This window comes from Melospiza melodia, chromosome 10 (genome assembly GCF_035770615.1).
Source record: "Melospiza melodia melodia isolate bMelMel2 chromosome 10, bMelMel2.pri, whole genome shotgun sequence".
NCBI lineage: Eukaryota > Metazoa > Chordata > Aves > Passeriformes > Passerellidae > Melospiza > Melospiza melodia.
This window is the reverse complement of record NC_086203.1, coordinates 19,763,065-19,776,013: the sequence shown is the minus strand read 5'-3', so window position 1 is coordinate 19,776,013 and position 12,949 is coordinate 19,763,065. Positions and strand designations below refer to the sequence as shown.

At 55.7% G+C, this 12,949-nt stretch overlaps 1 protein-coding gene across 3 annotated transcripts in view; it reads right to left on the bottom strand.

Annotated features, from left to right (window-relative positions):
- The window catches only part of GATA2 (GATA binding protein 2), a 17,992-nt gene extending 5,043 nt beyond the window's left edge, over nt 1–12,949 (bottom strand). The window contains exons 1-4 of one of the 3 annotated variants that reach the window (XM_063164767.1): nt 12,935–12,949; nt 5,611–6,098; nt 4,358–4,957; nt 1,592–1,737 (exon numbers count right to left, since the gene is read on the bottom strand). In XM_063164767.1, coding sequence (XP_063020837.1) covers nt 1,592–1,737; nt 4,358–4,957; nt 5,611–5,839 — 975 coding nt within the window. In that variant the 5' untranslated portion in view covers nt 5,840–6,098; nt 12,935–12,949. Of the gene's footprint in view, nt 1–1,591; nt 1,738–4,357; nt 4,958–5,610; nt 6,169–6,648; nt 6,882–12,934 lie in introns of those variants that run through there. The other 2 variants (XM_063164765.1, XM_063164766.1) reach the window with 2 other exon arrangements.

The following is a 12,949-nucleotide window of genomic DNA, read 5'->3' as shown; positions in this document are numbered from 1 at the left end:
TCAGCAGCTTTAGGCAAGAATCAGGCCCTCGGAGACTCGTATATTTCAGCGCCTTACTCGCCTGTGAGAACAGGCCAAAGGCAGAAAGAGGGGGTACCCCCTACTGCAAATGCACTCATGCAACCCAAACACAATTAATGCCAGACGTCCAAATGCTGACATTATTAATACGATCACTTTGCTATTGCAGGGCAGATGAACAAATTCCCAAAGATGGCCACCTCCTCTCCCCCGCAAACAAGCGAACTACAGTGGAAAAAGGGGCAATAAACAAAGCTGTAAATCAATTAAAACTAAACATTTAAACAGCTAAACACTAAAAGAAAACCTCTCTAGTGCCCCCCAAATCCTGCACAGTGAGCTAAGTATAACAGTCTCCCAACACACTGGAAGGTGGAGACCTATGTTTGCATATTTGAGATGGCTTACTGATACTCAACTATGCTGCTTAACTCTATGGCCTGTCCCATTCAGTCTGGAAAGCACTTGAGCTTGAGAGACGATAATGTTACACTGTTGTCTTAACATTTTTCTATATGTCAGTCACTTTAGAAGGCAAGTCATTAAGAAGCTTACATAGCTGAAATTCTGACTCAGGACAGAAATCTTCTATATCCCATCCCAGTGTTAGAACAGTAATGCCAATTTTCTGCTCTCTAAACCTCGTTGATATTTGCCCACGAATAGCTAGGAGACTTAGGCACCATAAATCACAAAGCTCCAAAAAATATATTTATTATTCTTAGCATTTTACACATTATTTGCGGAGTAGAGTGTATTAGAAATTTCAAAACAGCAAGCATGACTGGCAAGGCTTGCCTATAGAAACTCTCTAAAGCTTTTAGAGTCAGGAAACAGATACACAAAGTTTCATTATCTTTAACGTACAGATATCCGGATAGGAAACTACTACCAGGAGCTTAGAAAGGACTTTTTTTTTTTTTTTTAATCAGTCAAATGAAAATACAAAGTATAGGTGACTCCATGGAAAAATAATAGGATTTTTTTTAACAGTAGGGGATTGTCTGGGGAGGGAACCAATATTAATATTGCCAGAGACTATAAGAGTGAAAATTACTTCATGGCTTTTATACAAATAATTTTTGAGTGGGGAGCAGTAGCTTTGACTCATCTGATTTGTTTTGCTTTTCTGGAGCTGGAACTTTTTTTTAGTCCATGGTGGAGGACATTCATGCTCATAACCCTTTCGCTCCCAGTGTGCGCCCAAACCGTCCCAAGAGGCCAAGTAAATGAGGAATTAAATTAAAAGCTGTCATCTGAGGACAAACGGGGCGCAGGACACATGATATCCCGCGCGCATTGTGAGCGGCAGGGAGGCTGGGAGAGCGGCTCGGAGCTCCTGCCGGGATGGGATGGGATGGGATGGGATGGGATGGGATGGGATGGGGGCGGAGGGGGAGATGTGCCCCGAGGCACGGCAGTGACCCCGCCGTGACTGACCCGGCGCAGGGTACAGTACAGCTCGGCTCCACGCAGGGGCTCAGCACAGACGAGGCACGACCGACTCGTGCCTGTGGGTGGTCCCGCTGCCTTATTTATCCCCAAACCCAGGAGAAATAAAGACACCTACCAGCCTTCGCTTGGGTTTAATGAGAGGTCGGTTTTGCCCGTTCATTTTGTGGTAGAGCCCGCAGGCGTTACACAGGTAATGCCCGGTGCCGTCTCTTCTCCAGAGAGGGGTGGCAGTGGCTCCACAGTTCACACACTCTCTGCCTTCTAAAAGGAAACACGAAGAAAACAGATTTCTTTCTTTAAAAACAAATTCACAAAATCTTTCTGCATTGTCCTTTAGGTGTTTTTCAGAAGTCAAAACAGTGAGTTAATTCTGTTAATTAAGCACAACCAGGCAGCAGTGACATCTACAGTACAGGCAGCAAGGAGCTCAGTGTTTCAAGAACTCCCAGGCTCCAGTGAGTATTTTATGTCATGATCAGGAATAGGCAGCGCTCTCTGCAAAGTGAGAAAGAGTGACACTCGTATTGTGTCAGATGGAAGTTATCATTTCAGCAAGAACTCCCCGAGTTCTCACCGGGCACCGCTCCCCTACCGGATCTATCGCACTGCGGTGGTGGAATCCCGGGTTCCCCTGCCACAGAAACACCCGTGCACATGCAAACACACACACCTGCAAACACACAGCACCTTAGGGACAGAGTCAGAGGAAGAGGTTTTCTAGAAATAAATCTAAGCAAAAAGACCTCCAATTCTGCACTTTCTTTTCTGTTGCAAATGCTTCGGGATGAGAAAGTAGAGCAGAGCAGACTGGGAATGGATACAAAATACCAGTCTCAGTTATGATTTTTGTTCTAAAGGCATAAAAATGCTGTTAATGCTGTTCTTTGAGAAAGTTCAGTTTCACTGGACATTACTGTAAAAACAGGCTTGAGTGCTTTTCTGTTTCTGTGATTTTTCAACAATCCAGTTTGGATTTGGTAGGGAGCAGTTTACCTTCATTATTAGTTTTAGTACTATGTGGTAAACATAGCACTGTAGAATGGCTGCATTAAATAAAACACAACATGTAACTCCAAGATATCTGTTTCTGCATCAGAGAGCTTCCTGCTAAAGTTCATTTGCCTTGGATGGTTTGAGGGCAGGTCTGCTTAATATAGAAATCTCTCTTAATACCGTTTATGCAAATCCTACAGTATTTAACTGGAAAGGAAATTCTTTTTGCTAATAACTGAAGCAGGCCATGTTGAGTTCAGCAGGGCTCGTGTCTGCCTTAATCTAGGGAGTGGGTAGCTTTTAAACAACACAGTCTGGAGTGAGAAATGAGGGGAGCTCTGCGGCACTGCATTTGCAGCTCTTGTCCCTCCTAGGGCAGGAAGCTGCAGGAGTCGTCCTGTCGTGAGTCTTAGTTTTCCTACAAAAACACTGAGTAGTCACGAACTTTCCCCAGTTCCTTACACTGGGAGCTCCCTCACAGAGGGAAAAAAAAAAAAAAAAAAAGAAGAAATACTAAAACAAAAGAAAAAAGGTCCTTGTTTCCCCCATGTAAAAATCAGCAGCAGCTATGGGACAAAAATTTTAAGAAAGCTACTCAGGGTCCTTCTTGTCTTTAGAGACCTGGATCTTGAGTCAGATTCCAGACTCAGGAGATTTGGGCTACCCACTGCCTGTAGCTTCTCTTCCAGGCACTAAAAATGTATACATATAGATACATATAGCAGCAACTGCCTGGAAATAACAGCAGAAAAAGAATGTATTTTTCCCTTCCCAGGAATCCTTTGAAACAGTACTGATGAGCTTGTAAAATAGCTGGTATTTTTGTTGCAAAACTCATAAGAGATCACATTTCTAAATTATTGTCTACTTAAATAAAAACATGTAGTGTATTCATAAGCAAATATGTTCAATGGAATACATATGCAAATGCCTATAGGCCATTTATTTTTAAAGGACTGTCTAAATTCAGCCCCAATATATTGCAGTTAATTTCCTTCCATTGGTGAGAATACTAAACCAAGAAGATCAGTAGAATCACATAAATTGTCATAATTTGTGTCCAGCTGTATAACTACTGGGATTTCGAAGTGGGGTCAAAACTTTGTTCATCGCCTAATTTACAGATTTAGGACCGCACTTTTAGAAGAAATGCAAGAAAGGGTGAGCATGGGAAAGGTCTGCAGGCAGTTGTTCGGAAGCAGAGATATGTCTGATTCAGGGTAAAAAAAAAACGGGGGGGGAAGCATTTTCTAGTTAAAGTTAGGCTGGAGTAAGTTAGCAGTGACTGGACACCTTAGTCTTTTGCACTGGTATGTAAACTATATTTGAACTTTTGCTCTTGTAAAACGCGAAGGGAAAAAGGCCCTTTGCGATCTAAAGGGGACAGGCCAGGGAAGTTTCGCTTTCATCTTGCGCTGGAGCTTTGGGTGGTGTTAATGGAGAGACGTGGAAATTACGGAGGGACAAATACCTATGGCTGGAAAGTCCCCATGTGTCATCCATGGGGGTTTGCCTGCCTTGAGGGAGCAGGGTCGAGCCGGAGCCCCTCGGGAGCCTGAGGCCTGCTTTTCTCCGATGAAAAGGGTTCGGGTTTCTTTCTCCATATAAATCCCTCTTTGTACAGAGCGGGCTGCTGGCTCAGCCTGCCCCGGTCCCGCGGCCCGTTCGAGCGCCCTGTGTGCATCGGCGCCCGCAGGAGCCCAGCCCAGGCTCCATCTCCTACTGTTAAAAACCCAGAAAAGCAGAACCGAGCAGTCACCTGTCCCCCTGTCCCAAAGCGGGCCAGCACAAGCACCCAGCCTCGCAGCAGCCCGTATCCTGGCCCCGAGAGCCCGCACGAAGCCCGGGAGCGCGGCCCTTCCAGGCGGGACACGGCTGCGACACTTACCCGAGCAGGAGCGGGCCTTGCTCCGCGGCTTGGGGGTGAAGCTGGACGCGGGGCCCCCCAGAAAGCTGCCCGGGTGGAAGAGACTGCTGCTGTAGTCGTGGGCTGCCGGCACGTAGGAGGGGTAGGTGGGGATGGGGTGGTGGGTGGAGGGCTGGGCCCCCATGCTGGTGAGGCTGCTTCTGAGCGGGCTGGCGCTCTCCATCTTCATCCCCTCCGACAGCGACACTTGGTACTTGATGCTGTCTTTGTCCTCCTGCCGAGCCCCGGCGGAGGAAGAAGGGGAGGCGGCGCTGGTGGAGTTGGGGTCTGGGGACACTTCCTTGGGAGGGGTCGGGGGGAAGCCGAAGAGGTGGGAGCCGGAGTGCGAGGCCGGGGTGAGCGAAGACACGGAGGCGGTGCTGGAGGTGCTGCTGCCCGGGTACACCGAGATGGCCCCAGGCGCTCCGGCCGCCGAGGGATGAAGGGGTGTCTTGGTGAAGGGGCTGACGGTCCAGGGGTTGTGGTGATGGGCAGACAGTGCCGCCTTGCTGCTGTCCAGCCAAGGGATCCCGGGGCTGTGGATAAGGTGAGGCCGGCACATTTGACTCCCGGTCAGGCGGGCTGTAGGAACACAAGAGCGATTGGGGTCAGCGTGGGGCGGCTCAGCCCGGAGCGGCCGGGGAAGACCCCAGCTCCCCGTGGTTGGGCAGCCGGAGGACAGGCGGCCACGGGAGACACTCCACAACCCAGGGAAGAGCAGCCAGGCTGATGCAGCAGCCCCTTCCCCCTGTCCCGTCTGAGGGACATACCAGACAGCCGGGCCAGAAGGAGCAAGGGGAGCAGGAGGGACACTCAGGCAATCCCTTTCCTCCCACCCCATTCCTAGGAAAATGCACCAAACCCCTCTTTACTTTATCTTTCTGAGCTGCCGTAATGCTCTCTCTTCGGCTCCTAAGAACACCCCCAAATAAAATCCATCGCCGGTTTGAATCGGTTTGTATTTTGCATCCGGGAAGTAGCCGTGTCTGAGAAGTTTTAGCCCGTGCGCAGACTGTTTCCCCTTCCTCTCTCACCTCCCCCCTTTCTTTCCCTCCCCTCCGCTAGCCTTTGGTTATTCCTAGGGTTAAAATCCACCCGTGCCTGCCTGTCTATCCTGTTTTCGATCTCCTTTTCCCCGGCTCCGACACACCGGGGCGGCCCCGAGTGAAGCTCCTCACCCCGCGCGGGACACCCGCGGCTCGCACGGCGGGGAAGGGGCCGCGGTGCTCATTTACCGTGTGCCTGGCTGTACGAGACCCTGGCCCGGGCATGGGCGGAATTGGCGTAGTAAGGGTTGCCCTGGGAGTCCAGGTGGTTGAAGAAGACGTCGACTTCATCCGGAGGTAGGAGCTGCGCCGGTTCCATGTAGTTGTGAGGCAGCCCGGGGTGGTGGCTGTCGGGGTGCTGCCCGTTGAGCACGGCGTGGTGGGCCATCCAGCGAGGCTGATCCGTGGCCACCTCCATGGCCTTGGGCCTCCCCTCGCACCCACCCCCAGGCCAGGAGCGAGCGGCGCTCGGTGGGGGCGGGCAGCGCTGCTCGGGGGGTCGCTTTGGACGCTGCCCGCTGGGTTTTAGGAGATTGGGGTGGCTTTTCTTCGAAAGAAAACCGCCGGGTGAGTGGAGCGCGCCCTCTGAGGAGTGGGAGAGGACCCCTGAAGTCAGCGTGTCCCTCCGTCAACAGGCGGGCAGCGGAGGCAGGTCCGGGGAAGCGCCAGGGCAGCACCTGTAGGGAGAGACAGGAGGGTTGAGGAGCTCGGCAGCCGTGGGTGCGCTGCTCGCCGGGCCGGCTCCCGGCCGGCTTCTTTTCCCAGAGGTACATGGAAGGGGAGGGGGAAGCAGAGCCCCTCCTCCCTGCCAAAAATATCCTGTCCCCAAAACTCCTTGCCTTGCTCTCTCCCTGCTCATTGCCCCGCAAAATAAACAGAGATCCATTTCAAACTCTTAACTAAAAAGAAAAAGGAAAAAAGAAAGGAAAGGAAGGGAAAAAAAAAAAAAGGAAAAAAGGGAAAAAAGGAAATAGTTTCGTTCTCCCCCCCCCCCCCCCGCTAGAAACGTCAATAGGAGTTTTTCCAGCTGGCTTCAAAAGCGGGGTAAAAAAGAACGGCAGAACTAATACAGCGTAGTTCTAGCAAGAACTCCGACTGACACAAAAGGAAAAGGAGGGGGAGAAATAGGGAGGGAGTAGAGAAGAAGAGTGGAGAGAAGGGTGTTTAGAGAAAGCAGCGAGTGCGCCCTGGCAGTGGCGCGGCGACCCCCCCGCGCCCCACACTTACCCGGCGCGGGAGGCTGGGTGGCGATGAATGCCGGCGTGGAGGATGCGAGTGCGGCAAAGAGGGGGAGAACGGAGGGGGAATTAAAAAAGCGAAGAGAGAGAGGAGGGGGCAAAGGCAGAGCGAGCGCGGGAAGAGCCGAGGAGGTTGGATGGAGAGTGTTACTCAGATGGCAAAGCCGCTGCTCTGGCCGACTCGGTCCCATCCCCGCGCATCCTATATGAGCGCTGGCGCCAGCTGGCCGCGGCGCCGCCGACGGGCCGGGGTGCGCAGGGCCGGCGGCCGGGCCAGCCAATCCCGCCGCCCCACACCGCCCCCAACCGCACCCCCGGCCCCAAACGGAGCCGGCCCGGGGGGGGAGCGCGGCAGACCCCCCTCCTCCGCCCCTCTGCCCCCGCTCGCAGCATCTCGCCCGGCAGCGCCGTGGGGGCTTTCCCCGCCCGGGCGCTGCACGCCCCTGCGGGGCGGGGACGGCCGAACGGAGGGGGTCCCGCCGGGGAGTGCGGGATCGGAGCGGGGACAGGGGGGCCGAGCGGAGATGGAGTGCGGGAAGGGCTCGGCCATGGGGCTGACTCCGCCGGGTGCCGCCCCGCCGCTGAGCCGCGACTTTCAGCGCCGCCGCCGGGATGCCCGCGGCTGGAAATCGGCACCGGGGAGATAAATATGCTAAAATCCCTTAAATCAGGCACAGCGGCGCGCAGCCGGGAGCGGGACAAACCTCAGCCCGGTCACATTAGTTTGAAATAACTGTCTGGATCGGGAAAAAAATAATTAAAAACAAATAATTGCGAGGCTCCGCGCCGACCCCGGAGACCGACGGGACGAGCAGGGCCCGGGCAGCGGGGCAGCTCCGAGCCGGCTGCAGGGCAGGGACGGACCCGGCCCGTAGTGCTCGGGCCGGACTCGGGCTGGGGCTGGCTGGCAACCCTGGGCCGGGGAGCCGAGCCGGGCCGGGCACAAGGACACTGGGACGGAGCGCAGCCTTCCCAGTGGAGCTGCGACATCGCTAATGCTTTTTTTTTATTTCCCCAACCTCACAAATTTTTCTTAAAATAATTAATAACAAAAATCAAACATTAGTTTTACTGATTGCAATTATTCGTGTGCTTTGGGGCGGAGAGCGGAGGTGCATCCCGAATCAACAGGCGTTTTCTGCGGAGTTTGTGGTGCAGCTCAGCGGCAGCAGCCGGGGCGCCGGTCTGCCTTCGCCACCCGCGAAGGTGCGGATAAACCGGTCCGCGGAAAATAATAATAATGGGAAAGGCACAAACAACTCCCCGGAGCGAGGCCGGGCGCTGCTGCGTGTCCCGTTTCCCAGGCGCTCCCGTCCCGTTCCTCAGCCGCTGCTTTCGGGGAAAAAGGGAAACGCTGATCGCAATCCTCCAGCCCTCCCGGCTGGGCGCGGGCGAGGACACGGTCCCTGCCCGGGGCTCTCGGGGCTGGCGGCTCCAGCCCGACGGCGCGGCCGGGGCGGGGGGCGCGGGGCATCGGGGCCGTGCTGTTTGCGCCGGGGGCTGCGGGCGGGGGCAGCCCCGAGGATGCTGCTCCTGCTCCTGCTCCTGCTCCTGCTCCTGCTGCCGCTGCTGCCCCCGGGCCGCCCCCGCGGCGGGCAGCGCTGGGGGCTGGGAGCTGGAGCCGGCCTCCCCCGGCCCGACCGCCCCAGTCACTACGACGCCGGGGCTCTGACGTCACCCGTCACTGCCAAATTCGCCAGGAAATGAACTTTTTAAAAAATAATAACAATAATAATAATAATAATAATGGCAATAAAAATAATAATAATAAAGCTCCTTTTCCTCGCTGCGGAGCACGTCTGGTCGGAGCGACATGGAGCTCCTTCTCTTGTTATTCCCCCCCGCCACTCCTCGTTGTCCCCCTGTAACCTTCCCCCGAGGGATCCTCAAGGCAGCCCCCCGGGGGGAACGCACCGCGCAGCCCGCGGGAGCCGGGGCCATACTGGGGGACCTGAAGGTTGGGACAGGGGGAGGCGATCACGCTTCCCCCCTCCCCCTTCTCATGCTCTCCTGTGACGCCTCCTCCGCCCCAAGCCCGGGTGTCCCGCTCCTCCCGGCCCCCTGACCTCGGGGCTGTGCGGTGGCGCCGGGACCGCGGCGCCCCTCGCCCCCTCCTGCCGCTGCGGGGGGGTCGCAAGCGGCGGGGCCGGGCAGCTCCTCCGGCGGCTGCCGGGCGCGGAAGGGGCGGTGGATGGAGCCGGGCTGCTCCCGGCACCGGCTGGTTGGCCCGGGCAGGCCGGGGACAGGCGCTGGGCCGGGCTTGGTGGGAGAGGGGCCGCGGTTCGGGAGGGCAAATGCGGAGAGTGCCCGGGAGCCTCAGTCCCGTGGTGACCGGGAGGAAAGGGAAACAAAGCAAAAATTAAAAAATGAAAAAATTAAAAAGGGAAAGTTAAAAGGCAGAGAGAAAACCAAGCGAGCTTTCCAAGAATCCAGCTTCTCCCTCCGAAGCATTCTCTTTCTAAATGCACCAAAATCACCCAAGTATCACCCGAAAATGGATTTTTAAGTGTTTTGAAAGATTGATAACTATAAAACAAACGCGGGCCTTTGCAGGTAGATCCCCCCGGCGCCTCGCTGTACCCAGCCGGAGGCGGCCGGGCCGGGGTGCGCCGTGCCCGTGAGCCCCGGCCGGCGGAGCAGGGCTGTGGTCAGCCGGGATCACCCGGGCCTCGCCGGCTCCCGCCGCCAGCCAAATCCAGCTCCTCGCTACATGCTTATTAATTAATTTGGATGTTTTAATTACTGTCCTCCTGCCGTCAGCACGGGGACGCGATTTTGGGGGGGTTTTTTGGGCGGGGGGGGGGGAAATGGGGTGGGCTGTTTGTTTTAGGCAGGTGATAAAATCGCAGTTAACGAGCTGATAATTCGTTCGTGTTTGTTTTAAAAGACAAATTGTAAAGATTAATCAGGCGGCTTGATTTATGGCGAGGCAGACCCCGGCGCTGCCCGGCCAGGGCTCCCTGAAGCCCCCGTCTCGGGTTACCCGAGGCCCGGCAGGCGAAGGAAAACAAAAGGGGCGAGCGGGCGGCGGCGGCGGCTCCGGACCGGCTTCCCCGGCGCCCGCCCCACCTCCGGCCCGGGGGTCCGGCTGCCGACTCCCGCCGCCCGGTGCTCTCCTCCGGCGGCCGGCGCCTCTCCTCGCACCCACCTCTCGCCTTCTGCAACCCCTCCCATTCCAGCCCTTTGTAAAATAAATGACCCCTCCGGCAGGGATGAAAGATTTCTGCTGAGAGCCCGCCTGAGCTGGGAGACTTCCTAAGCGGCCGGCTCGCAGTATGTTGGTTTATTTTGTTCTATTTTATAATTTTATCCAATTTTGTTATTTTTTAAATTCCTGACGTGCCCCGTCCCCGCTGCCTGGTTCTGGCGAACCGGGTGTCGGCTCTGGGCTCGGCCGCTCACCGCCCCGGCGGCACGGCTGAGGGTTTTAATTGAATTAATGCACCCGCCGGGAGCAGCAGCGAACTGCGCTGGCTGCTGGAGGCGAGCGGCTTAGCTCCGCTCCGCAGCCCGCCGCTCACACGGCTGGTTAAGCAGCTCTTCCCTCAATTTTCTGCCAAAGCTTCCCCGGAGAGGGTCCGGCCGGGCCCCCTCCTTCACCCCGCGCCTGCCAACCCCCTTTTACCTTCTTTCCCCCTTTCTTCCCCCGGGCACTACGGGCTTCGTTTTATTACCTTTATTTTTATTATTATTATTATTATTACTGTTGCAATTTATTTTTCTCTTTTAATAAGGGAGCTTTCCCAGATCTGGAAGCACAACTGGTTATTTTGATTTGATTGACAAGTGATGTCATATCATTAAGGGAGGGGGGAGACGACAACATGTTTTAGCAACAGTTAGTGGTGCCATGTGATAGAGTTGACACCTATTCCTGGGCAGAGGAGAAGGCAGAAAACAAATAAGCCGGCGCCGCACACGGACCATTTATTTACATGTCCGGAGAGGGGATTTTTCCTCTTTTTTTTTTTTCCCCCTTCATTCTGGGTATTTGGATCTGGGAAAAATTGTAGCTGAGGAGACCCCGCAGACCCCAGGGGAGCCCCCTCGTTCCTGGGGTGCCCCCAGGGCCACCCTGTCCCGGTGAACGGAGACCGGGGACCGAGACCTCCCGTGCAGCATCGCCCGCCGCCTCCCCGGGGTGCAGCCCGCAGACGCCAGCAGGGAGGGCAGGAAAACTCCGTGAAAAGAAAGGAGAAGAGGGCGAGAGGGAAGCGCTCGGCGCTCAGCAGCGCAGGGGCCGCGGCGCTGCCGGTGCCGGCGGGCGGTGTGCGAGCCCCGGGCGGGCTGGGGAAGGGGCTGGGAGGGTTCGCCGTGGGTGTCCCGCCCCTGCTCCCCTCCCGCAGGATGGGGACAGCCGGCTCTGCCCCCGCCCGCAGGTAGGAGCCCCGGGCAGCCATCCCTGCGAGCAGCCCCCACACCCGCACAGGGTGTATCTCCTTGGATTTTGGGGGGAGAGAAAGTTCTTGCTTTCTGCCTTAAAAAAAAAAAAAATAAATTCTCGGTGTTTTCGGCCCTCTGGTCTTGTCTCCGCTTTGCTTTCCGTGTCCCCCGGCTCCCCCGTCCTGCGTTACTAAATCGTATTAATGGCTCCTGATAGGGTTATAAAGTGACACAGTTACCTCGTAACCACAAGACCCTGACTTAAACTGCATTAAGGAAAAACAAAAAGAAAAACAAAAAGAGGGGTGGGGGGAAAGCGCTAGAGATACGTCTAGGGGAATAAATCACGGAAAATTTAATTTTTTGCTTGTTTTTGTAAATAAGCTATCCCCATCCCGCAGAGGATTTCTGCGGGGTTTGTAGCCCACCGTGGGAGACCTCGGTCCCGCTCCCGCACACGCCTTCACCTGCGCTTTGTCCGCAATTTGCCTGGTGCCCGCAGCCCCCCGGCTGGCTAGGCTGCCAATTTAAAGGGGAGGAAAAGCCTCAAGCAGACCCCAGCCTGGCCACAAAACCGCCTTTTGTGTAAGTTCCCGAAGAGAAATGCGTGCGTGGGGAAGGGGGAGGTTGGACACGCACAGCTTTGTCCAGAAAAAGGTATAATTTTCCTTTTCAGGAGCTGCCAGGAAAGATTTCGTTTGCAGGATCCCGTTAATTTTATGTATATATATTTTTTGGGGTTTTTTTTTTCTTTCAAGGTTATTTCGAAAGAAGCTGTTGTAGGAGGGAGGAACGAGGCCGACCCCGCAGGTTTGATTTTTTCTCCTCAGGCAAAACTTTGGTGGGGAGAGACGGACCCAGCACGGTGAACGGGACTCGACTCACGCCTGCCCCGAGCCGCGGGGCTGAGCCAGGCCCGAGCTTAGACTTCCGAGGAAAAAATACTTGCGTTTAATAAAGATGCTCCGTGCGCCGGGGAAGAACAATCCCCGCCACCGAAACTCGCACTCCCTCAGTGAAATCGCTTTTCTTATTGAAATCGCATCAAAACCGGGCAGGCTTCGCTCCTGGACGCTTCTCTTTTTTTATATTTTTTTTTCTCTTGCCTTCCAGCCTGAGCACCCCAAAGCAAAAGGAGGATAAAGAGGGGAACTTTGCACATACAAAAACAGAAGGAAAAAAAAAAAAAAGGCGAAGGGGTGAAAGAGTCGGCGGAGAGGAGCTGCCGTGCCCCGATGTGCCTGGGTAATTTTAAATCATGCAAAGCCCCGTAAAGCTGCCGCACGGGACTGGGACGGGAGGACTCCCCGGCAGGCAGGTGCAGGGAGAGCGGGGCCGGGCCCTGCCGCCTTTCGGGGCACAACAAACCCTCGCATCTTTTTTTTTTTTTTTTTTTAATGCCCAAATCTGCCAACAAAGGGAGAGAGGAGATAGGATGTAGCTGCGGGGAGGGGACGCAGGGCTCTCTGCACACCCTGTCTCCGGGAAATCTCTGCCCGGCCGCCCTGGGTGAAATGCAACTTTCCAAGATGGAGATTTAAATAATCACCCCAGTGACAATGGGAAAGGAAAAAAAAAAAAAAATCAGAACAGCCAACCAGGGCCCGGCGGCCGCGCTGCCGCGGGCGCGGTGCGGGGAGAGCCCCGCCGCGGGCAGAGCCGGGGAGCCCCCGGTGCCCCCGGGCAGGCGGCGCTGCACCGGCTCCGCCCGGCCGGCTGCGAGGCGGCGGCCCGGGAGCTCCGGCCGCTCCGGGGACGTTTTTTCGTTCTTTACAAACCCTGCCAGATCTGTCCCTGGGGAAAACCGCCCCGAGAGAAGCGCTCCCGCAGCGGGACCCGCGCCTCGGCGCCGGCAGGGCCGCGCAAAGCCGCGCAAAGCCGCGGCCCCTTACCTTGCCTCTCGCCGC